This window comes from Branchiostoma lanceolatum, chromosome 9 (genome assembly GCF_035083965.1).
Source record: "Branchiostoma lanceolatum isolate klBraLanc5 chromosome 9, klBraLanc5.hap2, whole genome shotgun sequence".
Lineage (NCBI taxonomy): Eukaryota > Metazoa > Chordata > Leptocardii > Amphioxiformes > Branchiostomatidae > Branchiostoma > Branchiostoma lanceolatum.
In genome coordinates, this window is record NC_089730.1 from 21,180,019 (window position 1) to 21,206,794 (window position 26,776).

Here is a 26,776-nt window from a genome sequence, read left to right on the forward strand (position 1 = left end):
ATTGCACCACAGTGTGGCCCAGGGGTATCAAATGGAGATGGGCACCGCCCTATACACCTTATGGTGTGGGAGGATTTTAACTTTAAACTTTAACTAAACACCACGAACGTACTTGATGTTGTGATATCGTGCCCATTGCTAAGCCTGTAGAGGAACGCTTGTCGTCCATTCTGTTTATTCGTCTTTTGCAATGCCTTTACTATTTTTGTTGTTATTAAACTTCTTTGATACAAAATTCCACCCCAGAGAGTGATTTCTAAAAAGTTAGAATTAATCTGAACCACTAAGGTTTCACAGAAACGCATTTCACAAATTGTCAACAATATGGAAAAAAGTCAGCGAACAGTGCAATATTCATGTAGTATTCTTGCTCTACAAGAAATAGAATTTTTCATCATTATCAAATCCATTCAACACATGGTGACCACTAAGGCTAGGGTCATATTTTCGAGCCGGGGCCCGGTCGGGCTGCTTGCGGGAACGGAAAATAAAAGTGTTTATCAAGAAATATAAACAGGTAATGCTCATGACTAATCTTTTGTGTGTTGTCAAATCACCCAAGTCTCGACTTAGGCTCGTGTTCTCGCGAGACTAGGTCACTCCGTAATCAAGACGTACAGTGGACGTCGAATATTTGGTGTTTGTTGCCTTAAAAATGTCACTGATTGAAGAATGTTCTAGTAACTGTGATTATACGTGACTGATGAAATTCTTCAACGCACTATGATCACCCGGTTTGGAACTGTGACCCTGCCATTTCTAAACTTGAAACACTTATTTTTGCCGCCATAGTCTTCTTCTTTATTTTGTACAATCCCTGTAAGATCATTTCAAGAAGATGCAGACGCTACGTGTGCACGTTGCCGTCCCTCAAACCTCTCGCCTCCTCCTCGTCCTCCTCCCCTGACACCTTCATGTTCTCCTTCAGTCTCCTGTTGGACCGGGTCGACGCCCGCGCGTCCGTTGACCTCAGCGGTCTCCCGCGCTTGTCGACCTGGCGCTGCCTGTAGGCGTGCCCGACACACGCCGCTGCAATTAGCAGCAGAACCGCTAGGACCAGCGCCACCACGATTCCCACCACCACGTTGTCTGATCCACCTTTCAGTCAGAAGATATATTTTGGAATCATGAGTGAAGTTTCTAAACGATGTAAGAGAATGGGATTTGCGCAACACCACCTCTAGTTGTAATCTCCAAACAGATGTTTGGGTGTGTAAATCGTTTTCAAAGCTGTCCATTTCTGTGTGAAACTGTCCCCTTAAATAGTTTTACATAGAAAAGAGACATATTGAAAAACGTAACGATTTACACTCCCCAAACATCTGCTTGGAGATTACAACGGTTGTGGATTACCACGGTTGTACGAGAGCGAAAATTCGAAACACAAAGAGTGAATCTACATATAAATACCTTACAGGGAAGAACGAAATAGATATAAAATGGTCACGAATGCGGGAGGCAAAGATTTGCTATGATATTTACCATCTTATAAGGCTCCATAATGGTTTTGCTTTTCTCCTTTAATTTGCATAGTTCTTTTGGCATTGACTGACCTGGCAGAGGTTGGCAGTCTCTCTCGTCGGAGTTGTCCGTGCTGCCGCAGTTGGGAAACCCGTTACACACCAGGGCATTGTGGATACAGCGACCAGCATGCTCCGCGCACCGGAAACCGCCACAGGTCCCGTTAGCTGGGGGAGTGAATACATCAACATATGACGTCACCTATCATAACTCCGCCGGGTGCTCCAGTGCTAACATAAAAAAAGTCAACCTTAAGAAGATACCAGGAATCTCAAAGCATGCACATTTCAGATTTTCAAGTGTTTAAGCCCTCGATAGACAGTATAGAGGTGCGAGAATACCAGGCGGAAATATGGTGATACATTTTGTACGACAATGTTCTCAAGGCACAGATACTTTTCATGAATAAAATCGACTCGCGTACACCAGCGCTTATTTGTTCTTTGAGAAAGGCATGGAAAATCTTCATTATTTCTTGAAATCTCTTAAAATTCTGAGAAATAAAAATATAGCTGGGGAAGGAATTTAAACGTCAGCGCTCATAATTCCACGGGTACTAGGCGCTAGTGGTGTGGATCTAAACCCGAGTTTAGGTTTAGGTTCGGACTCGAGTCCAGAGGTTTAGGTTCAGGTCCGGACTTGAAAGTCCGGACCTGAACAATAATTTTGGAATATTTTGTTGTGTTACATGTAAAATTGCATATTGGCAGATATTTAACATGTAATTTGAAAACTATATATACGGAATTATATCCAGTCAGTAATCAACACAAAAGTTCAGTTATAATAAACACAAAAACAGCAATGTTTTAATATTTTCTAGTGCAAATTTCACGATTTAAGGAAGGTTTAAGATGGTTTAAAACAAAAAGGAGTGTATGAGTGAGAGAATTTTTCAAGTCCGGACTTGTTTCCAGACGTTTAGGTTTTTTTGGACTTGAACCTAAACGTTTTACAAGTCCGGAACCGGTCCGGCCGAACCGATCCGCACCACAAGTACTAGCATACTCAAAGGCTGTCTTAAAAAAATTGGAATGGGAACTTGAAAAGCATCAGTAATCCCCGAGGTGTGCTCATTTCAGATATCCAGGGGCACATTTCAAACTTGAGGTATCCACTTGTAATCCGAGGCATTTTGAAACGTCGTTATTAATTTGTTGTTGTTGATGCGCGGTCTTAGGATATCCGTACCGTAGGACCTATTGAATAGTCTCCAAGCAGACCTACGGGTTGGCAAAGACCGTATCCAACAGGCAGAAGGAGTTTTCATAGCCAACCCAACCTTAGATTGCACTATAAGCTCCTTCTTCCAGTTGGATACGGTCTTTGCAATCTATTGGGTCTGGTTGGAGACTACTATTGAAGGCGGTGACACATTTTGTACAGACTATGATTCTTTCGTGAATAAAATCAACGTGTGTACATCAGAGTTCACCTGTTCTTTGAGAAACAAAATCGAACATTTCCTTATTTCTTGAAACATCAGAGAAACTTCCGCAATTGTAAATCACAGATGAGAATTTTTTTCTACATTTTACAACCATACTTTTTACAAGTACACTTCACTTTTTGATACGGACATCTGTTTTAAACGCAGTATCTGCTCTGATACGCAGGTACAATAAACCTACCTGGAATGTGAGTAAACTGAGTCCACGACGCCTGGAACCTTCCTCGGCCCGTCTTGGACGTGAAGCTGAGAAATTCAATAAGAATGTTCATTTCTTAGATAGCTAATTTCTCAGCAGACTTATCTTTTCCCTTTGTTTTGTAATTCTTAATGACTAAAGCATGAGCAATACCTACGCTTAAGGTTGTGATTTATTTGGAAAACGCTACAGACCCAAACGAAAGAAAAAAACCCATAAACTTGGGAAAGAAAAATATTGTTATCTGATTTCGATGTATCTGACTGTTTGCCTTTTCAAGATAACTTAATATTTTTCGTTATCTCAGATCATCTCATAATTGAAAAAAAAAGATATGACAAATCAAGAATATAGTGCAAAATGACCATATTTCAAGTAGAATTATTCTTGAAAGGAAAAAAGAAAAGAAATATACGATTAACTAAAAATGATACTCAAAATTCCCCATATTTGGAGCGGACCTACCTGACGATAAGAGCGGTAGCGTCGGGGCCGGTCTCCATGACGTCAGGCGAGTCGGACGTTTTTACTGGCTCAGCAAACACGAGCGCGCCAGTGTCGTCATGCTTCACCTGGTACGTCTCCAGTTCAGCATCTGGAGCGACCAACAGAAAATTAGAGTCATTGCTGGACAGAGACGGGGGGCGTTATAGACTTCCCTGCACAGATCATCTTCCTCTCCACATTCCAGCTAGCTCAGTTACATATCAACTCCATGGATTACCTGGTACATTTGCAGCTCCGCATCTGGGACGGACTAGAGGGAAACAACAACTTTTATAATCAACAACCAACAGGACATTAGAGCCATCGCTGGAAAGTACAGAGACGAGGGGCGTTATAGGCTTCCCGGAACAGATCATATGCCTCTCCACATTCCAGCTAGCTCAATTATATTGATCAATCAACTCTTTGGACTGATTCTACTCATGGTATGATTTTTTACTTGTCGTTATAATCTCAGTGATACATTTCTCTTTTTCTATCAACCTCCACCATTCTTCCCTTTCCAGTATTGCTTTTTGTTATTTTCCATTATCTCTCTTCTATCGGTCTATTTCTAACCCCCCCCCCCCCATATTTTTTTCTCATCTTATTCTATACTTGATACCTTCGTATGCGATGTCCGTTTCTAAGAACTGCAGGGAGACGTCATTGTTCGGGGAGGAGAGTTCCAGGACCCACTCGCACTGGAAAACGTCGGCGGGGACAGGGCCGGGGTAGCCCGGGGACTCCAGTACGCCGCCCGCTACCCTGTAGGTCCCGCCGCAATCTGGGGGAATATTACAGTGTGTTAGCGTAAGGGCCGATCACTGTAACGGGCAACACTTGAACACGTCGGCGGGGGCAGGGCCGGGGTAGCCCGGGGACTCCAGCACGCCGCCCGCTACCCGGTAGGTTCCTCCGCAATCCGGGGGAATATCACAGTGTGTTAGCGAAAGACCTGCTCCATGGCCGATCCCAGGACCGGGCCACACTGGAACGCTTCGGCGGGGACAGGACCAGGTTAGCCCGGCACTCCAGAACGCCGCCCGCCACCCTGAAGGTACCTCCGCAATCTGGGGAAAAGCATGATACATATATTGTTACTGTGATGTGGACTGCTACAGGGACCAGCAAGGGCCGGGACACACTGGAAGACTGCAGCGGGGACAGGACCGGGGTAGCCCGGGGACTCCAACACGACGCCCGCTACCCTGTAGGTTCCTCCACAGTCTGGGGGAAAAGAATGAATTGGTACATGTTACAGCGCCGTGGTTACAGGGCCAGGACCCACTCACACTGGAACATGTCAGCGGGTAATGGGCCGGGGTAGCCCGGGGACTCTACCAGACCTCCCGGTACCCTGTAGATCCCACCATAATCTACGACCAATTAATTAATGTTCAGGCTGTTCTAAGGCCAACCGTACCGTTATGGACAGGAACGCGCTAGAACACGTCAGAGGGCAAAGGGCTAGGGTATCCGGGGGACTCTTGGACACCTCACGCTATACGTTCCTCAGAACCTACAGACAATTATAGTGAGTTAGAGAGTAAGAACAGTTCTAGGGCCAGCTCCTAGACCGGGTTGCAGCAGAACACTATACTGGTTATGAATCTTGGTTCTAATTGTGTCAACAAAACTCCTGGAAAGTACCATCTAGATTTCATAAGCTGAAAGAAACCTTAAACAGATGCTCACCGTTGGTGATGAAGTTGAAGTCTACCTGGAACCCTCCGTAGTTTTTGGTTTCGTCCGTGACGAAGGTGAGCTGGGCTCTTGGTCGTGACGTCACCAGAGCGGGCGGGACGCAGTCGCCACAGTAACGGCCCAGCGTGCGCACTGGTTGGTCAGCGTCATTCAGCTCCTCTACCTCCAGGTAGTCATGGTGACAGGTGTAGAAACTACAAGTTGAAAACAAAATGTTACTTGTACATGAGAAGCCATTCGCGTGACGCCAATGGTTCAAAAAGCTAAAGTTCTAACACTTGCCAAGATCATTTCAGATCGGTACAAATATATATCGTCCCAGCAAACTTCCAATTTCCTATCAAGGTACGTAGACTTTTGAACTTGATCTTGAAAATTCAACTTGATCGTTGCACCCTATCAAAGCTCCGCCCCTGTAGCGTTGCGAAAATGACACAAAAATTCCTCCGTCGGTCAATAGCGACTATGGTAAAACCTTTTAACAGCCATACAACAATGGCTATGGCTAAGCAAAGCCTTGCCACACCAAACACCTATCATTTGTAGAATGTCTAGGTATTTTCCACGTGCATATCTATACTATATTAACTGCTATATACCCCAATAGAGTCTCCAAAAAATTCTGTTCAACCACCTACCACGGTCTGTTACTCTCGTGCGGTGCGCCCTCTATCTGCAAGGCGTTGAACTTCAGCCGTAACCTCTCCCCAGGCTTCCCCTGAAGGACGTAAGTGCAGAACTGGCTTTCTGGGTAGTCCGCCGGGAAGCCCGGCGAGGCTATCACGCCGTCCGGACTGTCCTCGCTGCTGTAAACATACCTGCACGGCTCTTGGCTCTCTGTGGAAGAAGGGGAGGGCGGAGGTTTATATGGATACTTGTGTTTCTTAATATTTTGTGTGTGTTCAAAACGGTTGATATGCTCGTTTTGTGTCCACTGAACCATTTGTATAACACAGCCCCTTTTCGAGATGAATAAAATCTAGAGGCGATATTTATCTTGCATTCATCCCTCCGCCAGAAATTCGGTTCAATTCGTTGATAAAGTTTTAACGCATGCATGTACATGACTGTATAGTTTGAGAGATAACTTAAGTCCGGAACCGATACTAATGAACAAATTTCAGTGAGACACAGTGCATGAATGTTTGAGACGTGCCCCTGTGGTGTAAATAATCACCGATATCGTCGGACCGTGCATGAATGATGGTGTAAAGCCGCATGCGTGCCGGATCAATGGTGCCGGGGCGCGCCGTAATACGAGCGGAGGAGCAGACAGGCAATCAGCAGATTCAATAGCAGCCCTTCACAGCAAACTGCTCAGGCGGTCGAATCTTAGTACTAACAGTTTTTGACTGGTTTTCATCATCATCATCATCATCATCATCATCATCATCATCATCATCATCATCATCATCATCATCATCATCATCATCGTCATCATTATCATCATCATCATCATCAACATCATCATCATCATCATCATCATCAGTCAACGTGCTTACGCACCGTCGGGGTTATACCGCCCCTTATGGGGTGACTTATCATTTCGTTGCCTTTACTGGCTTTACGCATGTCAAAATTGTATTGTTTGCTCGGGCGACCATGGGTGCTGCCATGTTGGAATTTTTGCGTCACGCAGGCGCCATTTTGTTGTGGTCATGTCATGTACATGTATTGGTATTAGGTTTTTCTGGTATGCAAAGATAATTCTTCCTTTATGTTATTATCGCATTTCTGCTAGCCTTTATCAGACCCATGATCACTGCGGTGACTTCAAAAACGTACAAATTTAGCCAAATAAGAAAAGTAATTTACCAGGGGAAATAAGTAACAATAGAGCAACATTTAACCTTACAGCGGGCTCACTCTCCTTACAGATTATTCACCATTTTGCAAGCCACTAAACCAAATGAAAAGAACCCTTGAAACTACTCCGCGGTGCTTTTTACACCTGCTCAGACCAGGTACAATGCTGCGGTTGTTCGGTAATAGCCCAGACAAAATGGAAAGAACCCTTGAACATACTCCGCGTAGCTTTAGACACCTTGCCAGGCCAGGGACAATGCAGAATATAATAACTGCGGTTGTTCGTTGACAGCCCAGACACTGAGGAGTGATCGCCTGACGGACTCTCGCCGCCGGCTGAAGTACTAACGGACGTTCACTGGCACAGAACAACTTCAAGTGGAGAGGTCCCCGCGACCATGTTACGCGCTACTAATCTCCGAGGAGATCTTTCGGCGGCAAAATCGTAACGGTCGGCAATGGCGGTCAGTGGTTGTATGGTTCTATTGCATACCCGGTAGACCGCCTCATGACGTAACACACCAGGTTTGTTGAGTACAAGCTTAAGCTGCATATCCGGACAGATTTATTTGATTCACTCACACCAGGAAGGATCCCTACTCTTTTCGATAAGTGTGGTGGGTACTTAAACGCGCTCGGGGTGTACATGTGGCTCTCCTCAAACACGTTCTATCCTAGGGACGTCCCTATAAACTGAAGCTAGCTTTTCATTCTCACTTGATTATAAGTAGAGTGAGCAAATTCGTGTTAACTATCTTTCCCAAGAGCACAACGTAAAAAAAAACAAGTCAGGGGAGCCAGGTTTGAAACCCAGGACCACTGGGTTATGGGCCAAGCGCCCTACCATTACGCCACCGCAGGTTCTCACGGCTACGGAAGAGGCCTGTCTTCAGTCGGAACGAACAAATGCTATACTTAGTGTGTACCAAATACAAGAAACACACGGTGATAACAGAAGTGAAACAATGCACAAGAGGTAAATTATTTTGTCTATTTGGTAAATTTCGACTTTTTTTCAAGCAACCTATGGAATAGACTAGTGTTTTATGCCAAAGAGCGGCTTTGTCGGCGCTACAGATCTAACCATTGATACAACGGTAAGTACATATCAGACCGACCCGTGTGATTTTAGCCTGTTCGATTAGGCCATGTTGATTTGATTATATGGATGACATCCTCTGAGAACCCAAAAACTGATGCGAGAGTGCGAATAAAAAAAAGTTAATCAAAACATGAAATCTACGTGGTCAGTCAGGAAGGCTGAACAAATGACTAAACTCATGGTATAGCGAATGATGGATTCTTTATTTTCATTTTTGTACATCCTCTTCTTTGACTTTGGAATTGAGTTTGGTTTTCTATGACATTAGTATCGTTTCTCAATATTTTTCTTGCAATTTACAGCATATATTTGATCATTTTGCAGCAGAATGGTAGAAAACTTTTTTTCATTTTTGAAATCGGACGGAAATTGATGCGCGCGCGGATGTCATCCATATAATCGAATCAACACGGCCTTACACATCTACTGAGAGGGGATCCTAAAAGGCTTAGCGACGTGTTTAACAGGTCCCAATGACGTCATCACGTCATGGGACCGGGGCGATAAGATGTGGGATAACTCCGGGGCTAAGTCAGAGGAACTGTCTGGTTGTCGGTAGTTCTAAACGCCCATATAAAGACATTTTCCTACCCTGGATCAGGATGATAAGTAGGTGAAAGGTCATGACCGGAAACCTGCCTGTGTGAGCTGACCTAGATTCTATAGTACGGTACTCTGTACGGCTATCTCACCAAGCAATTCAAGCAGTTTGCAATTGTTAAGAATCATGGGCGTACTTGGTGGAGTAGAGGAGAGAGCATAACAAGTGATCTCCTCTGAGCGCTAAAGCACGGCCATGCAAGAATGGGGAGAACATTTGCAACCTACTTACACCGCCTTTGCCTCTGTTAGGATGTGTACTGTTAGACTGGAGTCCAGCCTTGTAAGCTTTGGTTCGCTCCCAACGTTGGTACTCGGAGTAGTGACGGTGTCCGACCAAAGCTATCAAGACTGGACTCAAGGCTAGTGTACTGTGAACTAGAAGGCCTTCCTAGATCTTCGAAGAATCAGGATAGATGGAGGGGATGAGTCAAGACAACCCGAGAAACTGGCGACAAGATGTTGAAGAAACATAATTATGATAATTCGTAGACCCGAAGCTGTGTCCATACACATGCAAAATCGTAACAAATTTTTCCGTGATCCAAAACTTTCCAATTACCGAAAAAACAGTAAAAATCTTCAATGATTATCTAGCCAGTTATCTTGTTCATACACTGGCAAACAGAGTGAAAAGAACGTTGCAAACAATCCTCGTGGCCATAGGTGAGTGCCTCTATTTTCCAAGCAGAGGTTTCGGTAGGCGGGGAGGGGGCTGGTAGTGGCCACGATTTTTTTCGTCGGCCTCCAGACGCAGGCGAAAAAAATCGCTACCACTACCAGCCCCCTCCCCGCCTACCGAAACCTCTGCTTGGAAAATAGCGTGCCTCGCCATGGCGGCCATTCAGCGCCGAGGTTGTAGTTGATATCTTGACACAAACCTTTTAACGTTACCTGAAGTGGGCGGCTGACGCCATGTTTGAGTGGGTGCGATGAATAGTCGGGTCTGAGCCATGTGAGACGGGGCTTAGTGTGTCTAATCCCGCCTGGTGAAGACTAGCGGTAGAACCAGAAATGAAAAGAAAACACCTGAGCCTGTTAAAGACTCCGAGAACACCGGGAAAGCAACTGTTAATCCACAGTCTGAGACATTCGTCGAGCGGTTTTCCGTGCTCTTATTTCTGTTGTTGTTCGCCAGGATTTTTAGCGAGACTGTGAAAAACATGGACCTAAGATACCCTTTTTGAATTGATGATGATGACTTTATTTGGTAAGGATCTCGCGGGAACACCCTAATTTCGTCTTTATTACAGAGGCTTTACAACATATCCACTTTTCTGTCACGAGACAGCTGTATATTGCAGGGCACTTGTGCAACTGCACCAACAGTGCCTTCAGATTGCGATCGTGCGCGCGGCGTATGTGATCGGGCCCATTATAATTGTATAACAGGGTCTTATCAGATTCAGTGGTCTATACGACAAAGAAAGGGAACAATGGGCCGAGGCTTACAACATTCAATGGCTGTCTAGCAGCGAACGAGTGGGGTATGGCGATAGCTGCCAACACTCTAGGCAGTTAACCACTAAATAACACTCACCACGAATCTGCCAATGATTAAACCTAGTTTCTTTTCAAGGCGCAGTGGTAAACGTTCAGGTAGTACAAGGTTATCAACATTTGGCGCCACATGCATATAGCATGGTAACTTGAGAGTATACTCAAGCTAGTATGTAACTGTCCACTAAATAATACACATCGCCTGTATGAGAATAATTAAACCTAGTATCCTTTGACACATTCGCATACGTCCAGGTTGCATGTACAAAATGTACCCTTGTTATGTTATTGAAGTTTGCCACTATCTGCAAATAAGATGGTTAGTTGAGAGTATACACAGTCTAGTATACAGCACAAGTTCCCGTGTCAGTGAAACGTGTAACAGGTGCACGCTGTAAGGTGTGGAGAGAATGTAGCAAAAGCTACAAACCTCGCGGGCCGTCAACCGTTACCGGACAAAATGACGGGAGAAAAACCCAGTATCCTCACATTTTAGTGATACGATACTATAACTGCAATCAGTTGGCATATCTTGAATATATGTTAAACTGTAACCCATGAGTTTTTAAAGGAAAACTGTATAGATTCTGTTTGTCTTAATTAAAGGTTACAAAGGTAGGTCCCGTCTCGTGTGACAGGTATAGCCATCGGTCTGGAACCTGTGCAAATACCGCAGGTGCCATTGGTGTAGCCTCCATAGCAGGCTCTGAACCGGCCTTTTGGGGGGCTAAATACTACACCTTTTGCAGCCAGCCCGTAACCAGCATCAGCCACCCCGTAACCATTTTTACTGGCAACATGGTTATGGGGTGGCCGATGGTTACGGGCTGGCTGCAAAAGGTGTATTATAGTTAGCCTCCAAAAAGGCCGGTTCAGAGCCTGCCATGGAGGCTACCATGGGAGTGACCATGTTCTGGGTAGGAGGGGGTGGGGCTCCCCGACCCGTGGTTTTGGCTTATTACGTGCTGATTTATGACTGCTACCGCGGCAGACGTGGATATAGCAAGGCATCAAGCATGCATCCTCGTCCACCAGGACCTTTCCGCTCTACGTTACATCGCTCGCGGAAAAGGCCCTGGTAACACGGGGTGGCATCCATGGTTATTGCAGGTCGACGAGACTTGGTCATGAATAATTAATGAGCTAAGCCTTATTTGGCACAAACGGCAGTTGTACCTCATGAATAGTTAATGAGCTAGCCCTTATTTGGCACAAACGGCAGTTGTAGCTCATGAATAATTAATGAGCTAGCCGTAACAGGTAACCTGATTGGTTGATAGCTTCCCAGCGTTCTTTGCGCGTTTGCTTCCGATGAGTGGAAGCAAATGGGTTTTAACCCCTCTGATTGGCTGAAGCTGTTTTGGAGGCTCGACCTGCAATAACCATGGATGCCACCCCGTGTTACCAGGGCCTTTTCCGCGAGCGATGTAACGTAGAGCGGAAAGGTCCTGGTGGACGAGGATGCAAGCATGTAATCAAAAGACAACAGGGAATAAGAAAACCTATATAAAAGGAACACTGAAACCACCCTTCTTCGTCTATATCACTTAAGTCTGTGATGAAACGTCAGGTCATTTCAGAAATCAGGAAATAGAAAAAAAGCCCCTCAAAATGACTACAACATCGCAAATCCTTTCAATTTTTCTCGAAATGTTCAGCTCCGAAAAGGCAAACGCCAAAATTTTAAACTAGTCGCTAAGTATGTTTGTTTGAATAAAGAAATACCTCCGATACTGCTCGTGACCTCCTGACCTTCACCTATAGTCAACCCAAATCGATCCATCCCACAGAGGTCAACCTCGCACATTTAACAAACCGCGGGATCAATTCTGCGGTAGAGTTCAGAGGAGGGCTGAGACGGTCTCTTCCTTATTGGGTTAATAGAAAGGGTAACTCAGACTGCTAAACCTAACAAAGGCTTTTAATGCCGACCCATTTCCTATCAAGTCTGTCTCTCGTCAGTTTCACGTCTACTGTCATTCTATAAAGACTAGGACACATATTGCGCAGACATATGGCAAAATTACAAAACAAAAAGTGCATAAAACTATTCAAACGGTCAAACATACAGCTTAAATGGTCGAGAAGCAGGTACGAGTTCTAATAATTTGCACCATTGCAGAAAGTAGGAAATGGAAAAAACTAAAGGAAAAGGAAATCTGACACAAAAGGACTACAATAGCGCACGTCTTTCAACTTTCCTATCACACTGTTTAACTTCTTCCTTTTATATTGCTCCAAGAGTGAGAACGTCAATAATAGTCACTAAATGTGATTGTCTGAAACCTTTGCAAAAATGTGTTTGTCGCTAAATATGTTTGTTTGAATCAGGAAGTCCCCCGACACAGCTCTTGACCTTTTGACCTTCACCTACAGTCAACTCAAATCGATCCATCCCACAGAGGTCAACCTCGCACATTTAACAAACCTCTGGATCAATTCCGTGGGCAGAGGTCACAGAAAGGGCTGGGGCGGTTTCTTCCGTTTCGGGTAATATAAATGAGTGAATATCGGGTGACCTTTCACCCATCGAGCTGTTGATCTAGTTAGTCAGTGGTGCACGATATTTCAACACGTCCTTTGGGCACCGCCAAATAAATGTAATGATGAATAAATGATATCAATTAAGAAACATGAGCAGCCAAGTCAGCATTTTCCTAGAAAAATAATCTTTGTTTCTAAGAACCATAATCTTTTGAGATCATGTTTCTTGGAAAAATATGACTTAAAAGCCTCTTGCATAGTATGATAATGTGAAAGAAAAGCAGGTGCATGACCATAACGGAGAGGTAAGAATCTTCTTAAGTCTTTATACTTACAAATTTAAAGAAATTAATTTTACACGGATAAAATGACTAATGGCTTTGCAGATTTAAGTTTACCCTCCCACAATTATTTGGAAAATGACACAGAAAAAATCCCCTTCTAAATTGGCTTTCTTGTCAAAGGGTAAAAAAAGGAACCATGTCTGTATTTAAACTGGGGTCCGGCGTTTAAAGAAACATTCTACTTGGCAACACGAAGAAAAGAATTTCGTCTGTCGTATTTAATCTGTCAACAATTTAAAAGTTAATGATAATATTTGATTGTCTGGGGCTCGTCCAGAAGTCCGGGCTCGTCTGATAAAACAACGCAGTATAAAATACAGTATGTGCCTCTCTAGAGAATGGAATTTTGATTTCTTTTTCCGTTATTGTGTTTTATCTCGTGCCCCTATATTGTCTTATGTTCATTTTACAATCGATAAGGTGTAGGCAATATTGACTTGTCCAGAGCTCATCTAATCTCTCCCCCGGACTACTTTGTGGGGATAGAAAATAACCAAACTTACCATTTTGGGGCACATGTTAAGTTAACTTTTTATGGCAATAGATATATCAGTGTCTATGAAACATATTCTAAATGAGTATTTCCATCCTTCCCTTCTTCACTCCTCTAGATTCGTGAAATGTCGTGCCGCGGATCGATGTTGTCTATTTACCCAGCCGCGTGCCATGTTGACCTGTGTGACCCAAGGGTCGAAGGTACAAGGATCCATCTGTTTGTCTTCTCATCTGATGGGGTTGTTTATTAATCGCACAAAAAAAAGGCTGGCTAACGCGGTATGGTACATAAAATCTTAACTTCAGAGCCATTTGCCGTGAAAAATGCTGTAGTGAAATCTGTTTTTTCTATGCAATTCTGTTCAGGTTAAGTGCAGCCTAGGGTCCTAGAATATATGTTGTGCTTGAATGAGCGACATCCACGTCGCACTTACTTTCGACCCCAAAACCCCCTTCCCGCCCCTTCCTCCCTATTCACAACTCCTTAAAAGTTCTTAGGTCACTTTCATGCGCAGTCATCTTGTCCTTTTTCATTTTTTCTTCTGCGTCAAATCTGAAGTCTTTGGCGTATGTCATCCACAGGACTAGTATAAGTTGGCCCTGGTGTTTGACGCACGGGCTCAGACGTATTAACCAGCCACGCGCACATTAATAACACCATAACGTGATGTTTGCAACAGCCTTGGCTTGTCGAAATACAAAGCGAGAAATTGAATTGTTCTCCGACTCAAAAATTTAACTCACCGAGGAATTTTCGACTGTTTTCTTCAGTTTTCTTTTTTCTGAAGACTGTGTGAGTCCGTTTAAAAATTCCCGGTAACAGATATTTTCGAGTTGGGAAACAATTTAATAAATTAATTCCTCATTATGTATTTCACCAACTCAGATGAACTTTTTTATTGCCAAAATATACCTATGATTTCATAACTAGCATCTCAGAGAACATATCTATGATAGGGGTTATCATGATTTTGAGTGTGCGGACATTGCGAAATTTTGACTTGATTCATTGTTATCGCGACTCATTCATAGCTTGTGTTTTTCATTCAACGCTTTCAAAACACTCCCCTATCAAAGATCTGTTTAACAGTTATCGTCTTATATGTTTTATCATTTGCCGTAATCAATCTATGCAACTGGCTGTGTTCATAGTTTATACCCAATGGTAAAAACGACAATAAGTTACTTATTTCAAACATATTTATAAGATATATGATAAATACATGGTCTAGAAACCTTTTACTCAGTACTACAGGGTGCCTTTGACATAGTTTCTTCCTATACGTGTCTGCCGTTTATACGGACCACAGTGCTCAGTTACAAACTACATTTACTCTGTAAGGTGGAGAACACGAGCAATGACGCGAAACAACATTGACGGCAAACATGTCCAACTGGCCACCAGCCAACGTTTGTACACGACAGCTGGGTACGTAAATACACGACTGCAAATTCCCCATACACAACCTCTACACGATGACACTTTACCCCCTTAATACTCAATACCTGCAATTTTGGTGACAGAAAGTCCCCATATTACGGCTATATTAACCTATAGTTAGAGTTAATTGTGCGTACTTACGTGCTAGTTTGACAGCAGGTAGTAAGGTTACAGTCAGAAGTGCCAGAACACCCCACACATATCCTCGCCCTACAGCGTTACAGGCCATCGCTTCCTTCTGCGTGTTTCTTGTCGCTTCCTTCTTTTTATAGCGTCTCGAAGACCTTTTCCAGCCAGGAGCTGCCCTATTCGGCTGCTTGTGGGTTTGATAAGGTGCCTGACACGAGAAGGCGGAAGCTTGGGACTCGAACTCCTGACCACCGGGTCGTACAACACGTACGGAACTGCGGTTCACCTGGTTCGGTTCCCGCCCGGCCGGATGAATGGCGTGCGGTGACACAAACCGTGACGTCGCGTTTGTGTCGAGGCCTGTGATTGGTCGCCGGTCCCCTGGGGGCTCGTTTCGAAATGTCGGACTGCTCGAAGGACTAATGATTACAGTTTGCGACCTGACAGACGGGTCGGTTTGCTCTCTTATCGTCTGAAAAATCGCTCAGCCCTGTCAGGCGATATCAGGAATATCATCAATACCTCATTCTTCAGTCAGGTCAGACGACACTTATAGGGTACAAAGTTCGTTCCATGCAGACGACAGTTCTCTCAGCGGGGGGCGTTGCTAGGAGACTGGTGATTAGGCCGCCATTAAAGGATAATGGCGCGGAGAGGGGGTCAGGGTTGACTTCTCGTAAGAGGGTCAAGGCTGTAAGTAAGTGAGACTTGGAATTCTCACGATTGTTCTGACGGTAAAGATGCCATACAATCTAAGTGAGGTCCACAAATTAACTTACGTGGCAAAATTCTGGGTTTGTATTTCACCCCCTGTTATGCTATGTACAGCGGCAATATTGACCTTAGTCAAACATTCAGACTCCAACATGTTGCGTACACGTGCAGCTCTATTTCCTGATACATATAAGTTTACATAAACCCTTAGGCTATTTCCCGATAGATGTACACAGAATTTATACATATGCATAGAAAACTGACATTGTTTTCTTTCCCGTTGAAAACTTTCTGACAACATGAATACGTGCAAATCAAACATAATGAGAGTTTGACAACATTTCCTACTTGAGTAGTAGCTAACATATACTGTGTTCTAACGGACTAGTGAAAGGTCAAGTTTGACCATTCATTCTTTAAGCTATTTCTAATGTACGGTTATAGTTTAGAGGTAGATTTATATGTCAGGGAGACGGTGTTTTTTTAATAGAAACAAGGCTATGTTTATGTTCATTGAGTAAAAAAGCAAGATCACAATCAATTGGTATTCTAGTTTGTGTATTGATATCTATTGAATGAGAGGGAAAGGAAAAATGCAGAGATTTTGTATTCACACAAGCGCACATGGCAGGTTTATTGTTTTTTTTGCTTTTAATATCGCAGTATTGATAAATGACATTAATTAACAAGAAAGTTTTGACAGTTTGTATTGATACTTATTGTATTGATACCACTTGTAAACTTTGACTTAGCTAACAAGCGAGCATTAACTGTATGTATATCGTGACGTTTAGCTTAAAAAAACATTGATTGTCACATGAAAGACGAAAATGGAGAACACGCACACACAACTACATATACATATACATTACACATACATATGTATATGTAATTTTCCCTACTTCACGATTCTTGTGGTTCAGTCCATGTCATTTGATACTTCTGTGTAATATATACTACAATTATCTGATTAACAATGACAAGGGACACTCTTATCATAACAACCAAGGTCATGTCCTTGATACAGGCTCGCGGGGCAGGAATGATTTCGAACCGCAGTTTCCGATAGCATCAGTGATGTATCGCCGCCATCTGTCGATAGGAAATATCCTGTACATGCCGTGCAATCAGACCATACCATGCATCTGGGGCGGGGGTGGGTGGGTGTCTTTTATGGTAGTTGAAGGCGTATACATTGTAGCCCTCTCTATCTATGCCCCCCATGTGTATGGGCCTAGGTTTGAAACTAAGATTTAACGATGGTGTAGAATACTTCGTGCAAAATGTAACGGCATATCACTCTATTATCGGAATTAAACAAACATTCATGGACAGTACAGTTAAAAATCTTTAAAAAAGCGGAAGCCTCCGTTCATAAAGCGTTGGCATCCTAGCGAACAAATTACTAAGTCGGTTATCAGCATGTATCCTAACGCTTACAGTCCGCCGCGCTCTGTCTTTTTTGGTTTCGGATTTGGAGTTGCCATCTCTATATTATCGCCTTCTTTATCTTCGCAATCCGAACCCTGGAAGATGTGCTTGCCTGTGTTCACACCATACAGCCACTTGTCAAACTCGGACAGACGCAGCATCGTCATGTCCTCCTTCTTTGTTGTGTCATTGTTCTGTCCGTAGACCCCCACTCCGAATGGATCGGCGCCCTCGTCCCCAGTGTAACACACGGCCTTCCAGAAGAACCTGGGAAAGAGCACGCGACCGTTTACCCATTTATCCTTTTTACCAATCTTTGTCCCCGTGATGACGTAAAGGACATTGTTGTTGTTGCTGAATATCTCCTCAGCCTTTTTCATGATGCTGTGTTCAAACGACTTCCAAATGGCCCTGTTGAATTTTGGAGCCTGTAAAACAGAAATGGCACATGTGAGCCTCGTCAATCTACGAAGAAAGAAAACGTCACCCCTTGGCACCAACAAACTAGTACCCTGTCTCAGTGTTTGCAATACAAAGAAAGTACTACTACTACTGCCAGTCAGTCTATACAGACTAGGACACATGACGTTAATGGGCAGACAAAGAAAGTATTAAGATTTGTACAAAAAGCCACAAGCATGGGGGGTTTCATCCAGACCTATAGTGGTTAATAATGATTATAATAATGAACAATGAGTGATACCTCTGACCTCTCTGCTACATTTCATCTTATAAATTAGTTTTCATTGTTAGATTTTTATTGTTACACACATATTAGTTAGTAGTTAGAAATGCCCATCGTCCGTCCATAACTACCGTTTGAATCAACATGGCTAAGTGCTGCTACACACTCAACGACTCAAAATGTCTGCATGGAGGAGAAGGGAACCTCCAGTCAACATTAAGGCCCTATGTTACCTGTGGAGCCATGTTGATCATGCTGAAAGTGGCTTCTTGAGCGGCCTTATTCTTGTTGTTGATTTTATTGGGGTTGATGTGCCCTCTTTCAGCGATCCCCCCACAACCGACGAGGTCTTCGTGCAGAGCTTGGCAGTCTCCACAGTCCTTCATGAGCCTTGTCTTGACTCTGCACTTACTTTCTGGCACTTTGGTGACTCCCCATTTCTTGGTCTTCTCGTATTTACATGTTTTCCGGAGATAAGAGTGAAAGGCAGGGGAACACAGGCCTGTTGACAGAAAAAGGTCTCATCGATCTAATAGTATGCCAATTTATTTAGCACAAAACCGGTAAACCGTGTCATGACGTAATGCACATGCTATGTACTTGAGTTACGCCAAGCTGCATAGGGGATTGCCCTTCACCATTTGGCTTACCTGGCTGAATGCGATTCCAAAGACTGTCGCTTGGCCGATTGTTCTTGCCAGATTTTGGATCCCTTGTAATAGCCGCTGCCGTGTACTCAGGAATCCGGTACTTTGTGCTGTAAAGCGTGGCAAAAAAATCCTTATTTTCGTTCTCTTGTGTCTGGCAGATCCGACAGGAGGTGGAAGCGTCTCCATAACTGCTGGGCGGCCATGGCGTTCCAGCAAAGAACTTACGGCAGCCTGTGCGATGATTGGAGCACCTGCTCAAGCAATCTTGGACGGGAGCGTTTATTTTCGGTTCTGCAATAATAATAAAAATATTGGTACTGGATGATCAAACACGAAGTGCAGTGGCAGATGGTACTGATTGCTTTGATACAATACCTTTCCGAATTCTAATGATGCAACAGGAAGTTATTTCATCATCATCATCATCATAATCTACTACGGCTGAATAGATAAATGAGCAGATAACTCACTATCATGCAGACTACACTCGTTGGTATCTTTAAGTGATCGTGACCGATACACGAAATCATCTTCAAGAAGACCATCTTCTTCAATGTCCGTGACATCCCCAGACTCGAGCTCTCCATCCACTTTGAAGGGTGCGACTGATGGCATACATATCTGCAATCAAAATGTAGCATAATGAAAGTTCATTTCGTTGTCTTTTTCATAAGTTAATCGACACTGTACTTAAGTCGGTATCATTGACATTAACCAATATCAACAATTCGAGGACAAGGAAAAATTGCATAAACAAACCAGTGCAGCAGCGACTCCTAGCAGTCCAAGTGCGACCAGCTTGCGTGAGTGTCCATCCATCATAATTATGTACCCTATAAGGAGGACATAGTCAGTTGCTTGTTTGGCGTGCTTGGTACTTTGTTTGAAGAACTTTGAACAGCGACCTGTTTTTAGTCATCTTCCTATGAACATAGTTTTAGATGGTTTGCTGCTTTACCATGTGGCATATATTGATAAAGTGTCCTTCAATATGTATTCAGTAATTTGTTACAAAATTCTGCAAAGCAATTTGCACAAGTTGTGGGCAAAATTGACTAACACAAGTGAACCAAAACATGGGATTGGCACACTGTCTGCTTTTTACATTCTGTCGCAAGAACGCCAGGTTTAATTGTGCCCAACAGAATGTTGTGACGGCTTGAGAAGGACAACCCAGGAATGTAAATAAGAAATACGACATAATGTTGAAGAGAGTAGAGAACTAGGAGTAAACATGTCACAAACACAGGCCCCCATTCTGTTGGCTCTACGCCCCACTTGTACCTTGCACCTTGTAATTCAGTCTCCACCCAACATCACAGGTATTCTAGAAACGGCATTGACTTTTCCAAACATGCATATGGGACCTAACCGTTAACCACAAAGGATTCACGAAGGAGAAAATCTATGTTTTTTTGCCTCGACGCCTTACGACGCCTTTATTGTTTTATATATCAATATATCAGTCATAAATTAATAGCACTTTAACCATTTGCACCGTTGGAAGTAGACCAGTCTTGAACTTGGACAGTGCAGATTTCAAGAAATATGGGCCTTCAACATTTATGCCTGATAGGCGACCCTCACAGAGCACGCGATGACCCGAGTACACTTGTCTTTTGTTAGTACGTTCTGCGTTCAGGATTTTCTAAACTTGAGTATTGGACAAGAGCTTCAAAATAGCCAGACTTGTCACTATAAAATATTAAGGAAAGCAGCAAGCTTCAGATAGCGAGATTTCAGGGGTCCAAAAACATGCCTTGCGTTAGGAAAGTTTTTTTACTAATTGTGAAAATATTCAAGATAAGAAGAAAAAGAAGAACAGAGTGAAAAATGAAGAGTTTGACCCACCTTTGTCGCTTGCCTCTGTAGTTGTCCTCCGCACCTACTTTGAAGAAACAAGGCCTGACTCAGACAGAAACAGTACGGTACAATGGGCAGTGTACAGCAGGGTGCGTTGTTGTTGACACTTCGGTCGATTCCACTTTGAAGGTTAAGGGTGAACAGAACTTTTTATAGCGAGAGGTTTATCCTTATTCTTTAAATTTTCTTGCTCTTTAATTTTATAATTATACTAGAATCATCTTGGCTCAGAGTCTGTGATTTCTGCATCTCAGCAAAGCTCCTCAAAAACTGGGGAAACGTTTAGTCAGTCTGCTGTACATCATGGACGAGTCGTCAATATTGGATGCCACACTCGTACTCTCACCTTTTACTCCACTGAACGTCGGGCTGATTTGTGGAACGTCTCCTAAATTCGAACGGCGCGTCAGACGTCTGCTTGAACCTGCGCATATCAGTCCTTCATACTAAAACTGTCAGGTTTTGCAATGTCTGCCTCTACCTAAGCAGTTGCATTCAGGGTGTTATGATAATAGTCTTTCAGTAAATTATAGATTTTGTCATGACAACTTTGAACTTGCGACTGGCTGCTCACAAATTCTCCTTGCAAGTGCGGTGGTACCTACATGTACCAAGGAATTAGGTGCTCAAGATTCTAATCAAAACCTAGCATTGCATTGCCAACCCGACAATAGCGAACATTTCACTTCTATGTAATGTTTAATTTATGTATTTCTGTCGTAGCCTAACTCAGTTGTGTGACCACTGCTTTACGGTGGGGCCCTGAGTGCTCAGTATTTGTGTGGCACTTAAAGAAATGTGTGTAAGCTTACAAGATTTACATGCGCATGCAGTTTGATGTGCTCAGAGTTTGCCTCTTCTCAAACACTGGAAACAGTATACATATAAAACAAAACACTCAGTGTGGTAACATTAAATCTGTGTCTTTTTTTTTTTTAAATTCTAAAAGGCACCATGGTACAAGCCTTGCATTTAAACTAGAGGCTCGGTGCAAACTTAAGGAATGCATATCATTTATTCAATGTAGTATAATTCCCAATGTTTTAGAGCATTTTTTTATAAAGAAAAGAATCATGACATGTTGTTTCAAAATGTATGGAGAATTTTCACACGTTTACTGTCTAACAAAAATCAAAGTGCAAAGATCAAAGCCGGCGTTTCATTTCACCGAGGACTCCTATCTACCGTGCGTAGTTCCTGGTACTGGGGTGACGCCACGGTTTTAGCATATGCCAGTAATGCTTGCAATCCTATGGAAAAATAGACAAAAAGAAGGCATCAACTCAACAGGTATAAAGCCTGTACTGCCAGACCCACCTAAAACGGCCAAGATTTTATAACAAATTCCCCAAAGGAATGATTCTCAATGTTTTACCCCCTTGTTTGTTTTCAGCCCTCTCACTTTGAACTTCGGGTGCAGACCAGTACCCGATCGAGTGATCTTTGTTTGCCGCGAGCGTAACCTTGACATTTGACCGCGCGCGACAGGCTACCGTACCCCGGAAGTAATTCGGAGGTGTTCTCTACTCAGGAGGGTCTGGCAGTCAGCCCCGTTCCAGGGTCGACTGGCTCGCCGTTTACGCCACAAAAAGGTAAAACGACCGTTACTTTGTACGAATGGGGTCTTTGTTGTGGTCCTAGAGCAAGGCTACGTCTTACGTCAACTACCAGAATACTTACTACCATGCAACTACTACATGTAAGTAGTAGGGGGAGGGAGGGGGTTGTTCTTCAGGTATTACATACTTGGCTTTCTAAGATTCACTTCCATCAATGTTTAACTGAAGTATATTTTAAACATTTATGATTATACATGGTCTAGACGGCACTCGGACAGCGGAATCTTGTACCGAGGCAGCTTTGTGTGAATTATCATACAATCCTGTCGTTCTACAGCAAGCCGGCAGGTGGTGCTTCCATATTGAGGGTCCGTCTAAACGATAGAGGGACCTGCTTGAAAATTATACAACATTGTGTTATAATAAAGCGCATTGCTAAAAAAAAGCGTCAATTAACTATGAACAAACAACATTTCAGCAGGGTCTCCTTTCATCAATATTCCCTTAAAATTTATACTTTATGACATCTCTTAACCGTTAAGCCGCCAGTTTTTTTAGGCAAGTAAAAATTAAAAATGTCTGACCCCTGACCTCTCTCACAAAACCCGCGAAACAGTCGGCGGCCCTAACTCCCCTAACTTCCGGGCTTCGAGCGCTACACGCACGAAAAACTGTTTTCTTCTGGGAAATACCCTATTCCGGTTATAACCGGGTGCAGCACATAAGGCATGTTTCTGTATCCCTGTTTAAACCGGGACTGGCAGCTTAAGGGTTTTAATGCAGCATACGCGTGTTTTAATTCGAAAGGTCATCATGGCGGTGAGGTCGAGGGAGTTCTGGGCGTACAAAGAAACACACTTTCCCCCCAACGTTACCAAGGAAGCGCTGGAGGCCTTACCGGACTTTCAAATTCGCGATGACGACATTGTCGTGGCGAGCTACCCCAAGACAGGTGGGCAGATTGTACACATATATTCATTTGATAGCTTTTCATGTGCACATACACTTTGACCTTTGTTCCAAAGTTCATGCACCCGTCCCATGAGAGGATGCGACCGCCGAGCGACTCAAAATTTGACGAATCACTCAGCGGATTTCGGAATACGTCTCTTCTTTTTTTTTTACGTTGGTGAAGGTTAGACATCCAGGTAATAAAATACGCCATAAGTAATTACTCAAGCAAGTGGTTAAAATTTTGAAACAGTCAGACGTTTCAGACAGTATCCGCTGTCTTTCGTCAGTGACTAAGGAAAGATCTGACAGTACCAGGTTTTATACCAAAACTCTGAATAGATATATCAATGAAGTGAAGACAATTTCAGATGGTCTTTTCAATTTTGGTCACTCAATTGACTTGCCCAATAGACACCAGTTACTGAATAAACAAATTACCCCTTTCTTCAAGGATCTAACTGGCTTCTGGGTATCGTCTGTAAGCTCCTGAGATCGGCGGGTAAGACGGAAGAGTCTGCGGAAAGTCTGCTAACAGGGCCGATGGAGATGACCCTGCCGACGGCCGAACACGCCGGTTACGTCACGCTCGCTGCCAAACCCTCCCCGCGCATCGTGAAGACCCACGTTCCGATCCGCTTTGCGCCACGAGGAGTGTCCAAGCCGCAGAATCAGGTATGGATATCCTGAGTTTTTTCAAACAATTTGCCCTCTCTTGTTTCATTAGTAGGAGCATGCTCCGGTGTACGATAGTTCAAATCCTTCTGTCTGGAGCTGGTGATTCACTACAAATCACCTTGATAGAGGCCATACGGTGATTTACATCATTCACCCGGACGGGAGAACTGGCGCATCCCCGTCTTGTATTAGCCAACGAAAGGGTATGTCATCCCGCAAGTTTTATCACGTCGACAGATGATGATTGTCTCATTAGTTTATTGAGAAATCATGATAACGTAGACTAATTCAAACTCTAGCCAGAATCCTAGCTACTCATAAAAGCTGTCATAAAATCTATTAATTCTTTTCGGTTGGATGCGGTTTTCTAACAGTTGACTGCACCTTACTTTAAACTAACGCCGTGATCTTGTCCCCACGACAGGTAAAGGTGCTGGTGATGATGAGAAACCCAAAGGACTCCGCGGTGTCATATTACAACTTCAACAAGAGGCTTGCTCCGCTAATGAGCATGGGAGATCCCCCAGCCTGGGAGGACTACGCTCAGGCCTTTGTGGGTGGAAGAGGTAAGTGATAAACCAATCTGAACGACACAAACTGATGTCGTTATGGGTGTGTGTGTGGGGGGGGGGGTGTCTTTACACACAAACTGCCGCGTCATCGCGCACTTTCGAACGCCATTCTCCGGACCCGGCCGGGGAAGGCAGGTGTTTGATTGCAATCTTACTGATTTCCGACAGATAAGTACGAAATAAGCCAGTTTTCTCCGAATTCTATGCAAATGAGGAATGGGAATAGCTATCGACATTGTATAGCGATATGTGGAAACGTTTGACGACATGAACACTGACAATGAAACATGTGCTTTAGCTTTTAGCTTGTTCGCTATGAATTGAAAAAAGCAACTTAGAATAAGTCCTCTTGCTCATGAACAATTGCAATAAGAACGATGTTTTTTTGATCGCCTCCTTACCTATTTTATAGTCATGCCTTATTGCTACAGTGAAATACGGAAACTACTGTGACCACTTGTTGGGCTGGTGGCAGATGCGGGACGACCCCCACTTTCTCATCCTGAAGTATGAAGACATGAAAAAGGTACATGTATAGTCTACAACGACAGTATACGTGTATGCCTTCTATCCCTTACGCCATAAGACAAGTTGGCGCGAGCGTTGTTAAAGATTTATGTACTTTGCTTTTTCCTTAATCCTTTGTTGATTTATTGCCTTTCCTTTGTTGATATTTTTCTTATCACGGTGGTCCCACGGAAAACTGCAACTGTCTTGCTAAAGAAAAAAACTGTAACTACCTTTCTAGAACAGAAACCAAAAGGTTGCCAGCAACGTATTTTTGTTAATGTTATCAATCCAATCTAACCGCCAAAGACCATTCCATCAACGTTAGACAATAGTGCAATGAAAACCCACTGGACAGCAAAAACAAGGTATAGTGTCAGGATTTCAACCATTGATACAACACGAAGAGAAGACACCCACGTTGCGAATTCTAGATACAGTCTTTTGGTATTCCTGTTCTATATTCCGTCTCGTTCATTTCAGATATAAGACTTTGCAGAAATGTGACGTTGGGATTTAGTCGACCGTGCCCAGAATAAACAAACAAGTAAACAATTGTGTCTGGAAGTCTATAATGCCCTCCGTCTGACATAGAAAATTCGTTTCCTGGAAGTCTTGGATACTTGGATACTTGGATACTTTATTTCCTCCATTAGCTACATACATAGTATGAAGCTACTCTTCCTGGAGCCTTTTATTTGTGTTGTATGAAACATTCAAACCGCTTTACTGTACCAAGTTGGTGAGCTTCCATTCTGATGTCTAATGTTTTTGTGTACCCTCAGGACCTCCTGAGCTCTGTGAAGACTATCGCGACCTTCCTTGAGATCGCCTTAGATGAAGCCACCATCGCTGCCATAGCAGAGGAATCAACATTTAACAGGATGAAGGAATACTTTGGCAGATCAAAGTGGCCAACAAAAAGGATCATTCATAGAAAAGGTTTGTGTTAAATGATAAACTATTGCCAGTTGTAGAAACTTCAATTCAAGGGACGATCTATCCACATAAAAATTCAGGCCCTCGTACATATTTTTTTCTGCTATTGTGGTTTGAGTTGTTTTCAATGGGTTTCGAAATTGCAGAACCACAGCACATGGGCTTTCTTCAGGTGATCTTCTTAGGTGGGATAGATTGTTTGCAGTTAAATATATTACGCATACAATTTATTTATGGCTATTCTATCCTTGTGTAGAATTATAGTAAATAGAAGATTAGATAGATAATGAACCATCGCACATGGGCTGTCTTCAGGTGATCTTCTTAGGTGGGATAGATTGTTTGCAGTTAAATATATTACGCATACAATTTATTTATGGCTATTCTATCCTTGTGTAGAATTATAGTAAATAGAAGATTAGATAGATAATGAGGACACACACCGTGAGTTGCCATGGGCGTCAGAAGTGAACTTACGAAAATAATTTCATCAGGTTGGTAGAATATAGGATATAGGAGGTTCTTTGTACACAACCAGGTACAATTCTAACCTGCTAACGTTTCGATGTCTATCAGTGATCTTAATTACAAGTTAATAACGTCCCGTCCTCTCTATTCCTGTTTCCAGTTTTATCTTGCATAAATACGTTCCTGTTTTTTTTTTAATACGAGGTTCCCAAAAAGACGACGAGGACGGTACGGTTGAGGAAGGTTTCTCACTGGCAGATAGATGAAAGATATTACAAATTCTTCAAGATGAATCCTCAACTTATTTCTATATTTGCTGTTCTTTGTGTGGTCTCAAAGGTACTGGTCAGCCGGGACGTGTTGCACAGCCATGCATACGTGTGCATTTCTCCGAAATCTAGTGGATATCCTCAAATTACCTATCTTGGGTTAAACTGTGCTACGTATCTGTAGATACAGATATAGCACATTTTAACCCAAGATAGGTAATTTGTA

At 43.2% G+C, this 26,776-nt stretch overlaps 4 protein-coding genes across 4 annotated transcripts; 1 reads left to right on the top strand and 3 right to left on the bottom strand.

The window, feature by feature from the left end:
* Window positions 1-555: 555 nt before the first annotated feature.
* Window positions 556-4,961, bottom strand: LOC136442717 (suppressor of tumorigenicity 14 protein homolog). The gene is made up of 7 exons (XM_066439661.1): window positions 4,952-4,961; window positions 4,649-4,729; window positions 4,282-4,443; window positions 3,636-3,765; window positions 3,153-3,217; window positions 1,554-1,688; window positions 556-1,098 (listed from the first exon to the last, which is right to left on the bottom strand). The coding sequence occupies exons 1-7, from the start codon at window positions 4,959-4,961 to the stop codon at window positions 848-850; spliced, it is 834 nt and encodes a 277-aa protein (XP_066295758.1). The 3' UTR covers window positions 556-847.
* A 347-nt stretch (window positions 4,962-5,308) lies between these two features.
* Window positions 5,309-15,676, bottom strand: LOC136441689 (tumor necrosis factor-inducible gene 6 protein-like). Its single transcript, XM_066438127.1, has 3 exons — window positions 15,277-15,676; window positions 6,002-6,200; window positions 5,309-5,557 (listed from the first exon to the last, which is right to left on the bottom strand). Exons 1-3 carry the CDS (start codon window positions 15,362-15,364, stop codon window positions 5,320-5,322), a joined length of 525 nt encoding a protein of 174 aa, XP_066294224.1. The 5' UTR covers window positions 15,365-15,676; the 3' UTR covers window positions 5,309-5,319.
* Window positions 15,677-17,414: 1,738 nt separating this feature from the next.
* LOC136442718 (endonuclease domain-containing 1 protein-like) lies at window positions 17,415-19,570 on the bottom strand. Its single transcript, XM_066439662.1, has 5 exons — window positions 19,504-19,570; window positions 19,215-19,365; window positions 18,745-19,035; window positions 18,328-18,596; window positions 17,415-17,837 (listed from the first exon to the last, which is right to left on the bottom strand). Exons 1-5 carry the CDS (start codon window positions 19,564-19,566, stop codon window positions 17,415-17,417), a joined length of 1,197 nt encoding a protein of 398 aa, XP_066295759.1. The 5' UTR covers window positions 19,567-19,570.
* A 762-nt stretch (window positions 19,571-20,332) lies between these two features.
* Window positions 20,333-25,931, top strand: LOC136441681 (sulfotransferase 1B1-like). Its single transcript, XM_066438117.1, has 6 exons — window positions 20,333-22,199; window positions 22,974-23,118; window positions 23,572-23,792; window positions 24,220-24,361; window positions 24,799-24,893; window positions 25,660-25,931. The coding sequence occupies exons 2-6, from the start codon at window positions 22,980-22,982 to the stop codon at window positions 25,825-25,827; spliced, it is 765 nt and encodes a 254-aa protein (XP_066294214.1). The 5' UTR covers window positions 20,333-22,199; window positions 22,974-22,979; the 3' UTR covers window positions 25,828-25,931.
* Window positions 25,932-26,776: the final 845 nt, after the last annotated feature.

Bases quoted from the DNA above. Each gene is read 5' to 3' on its own strand.
- LOC136441689 (XM_066438127.1), bottom strand. From the start codon at position 15,364: ATGGCCTGTAACGCTGTAGGGCGAGGATATGTGTGGGGTGTTCTGGCA. The intron at 6,201-15,276 runs GTAAGTACGCAC...CTTCTTCCACAG, and splicing joins ACCTGCTGTCAAACTAGCAC to AGAGCCAAGAGCCGTGCAGG. The intron at 5,558-6,001 runs GTAGGTGGTTGA...TTCAACTTGTAG, and splicing joins CACGAGAGTAACAGACCGTG to TTTCTACACCTGTCACCATG.
- LOC136441681 (XM_066438117.1), top strand. From the start codon at position 22,980: ATGGCGGTGAGGTCGAGGGAGTTCTGGGCGTACAAAGAAACACACTTT. The intron at 23,793-24,219 runs GTATGGATATCC...TCCCCACGACAG, and splicing joins TGTCCAAGCCGCAGAATCAG to GTAAAGGTGCTGGTGATGAT. The intron at 24,894-25,659 runs GTACATGTATAG...GTGTACCCTCAG, and splicing joins AGTATGAAGACATGAAAAAG to GACCTCCTGAGCTCTGTGAA.
- LOC136442717 (XM_066439661.1), bottom strand. The intron at 4,444-4,648 runs GTGTGGCCCGGT...ATATTCCCCCAG, and splicing joins GTCCCCGCCGAAGCGTTCCA to ATTGCGGCGGGACCTACAGG. The intron at 1,689-3,152 runs GTAGGTTTATTG...TCACTCCCCCAG, and splicing joins TCAGTTTACTCACATTCCAG to CTAACGGGACCTGTGGCGGT.
- LOC136442718 (XM_066439662.1), bottom strand. From the start codon at position 19,566: ATGATGGATGGACACTCACGCAAGCTGGTCGCACTTGGACTGCTAGGA. The intron at 19,366-19,503 runs GTTTGTTTATGC...TTTTGATTGCAG, and splicing joins TAGGAGTCGCTGCTGCACTG to ATATGTATGCCATCAGTCGC. The intron at 18,597-18,744 runs GTAAGCCAAATG...TTCTGTCAACAG, and splicing joins TTGGAATCGCATTCAGCCAG to GCCTGTGTTCCCCTGCCTTT.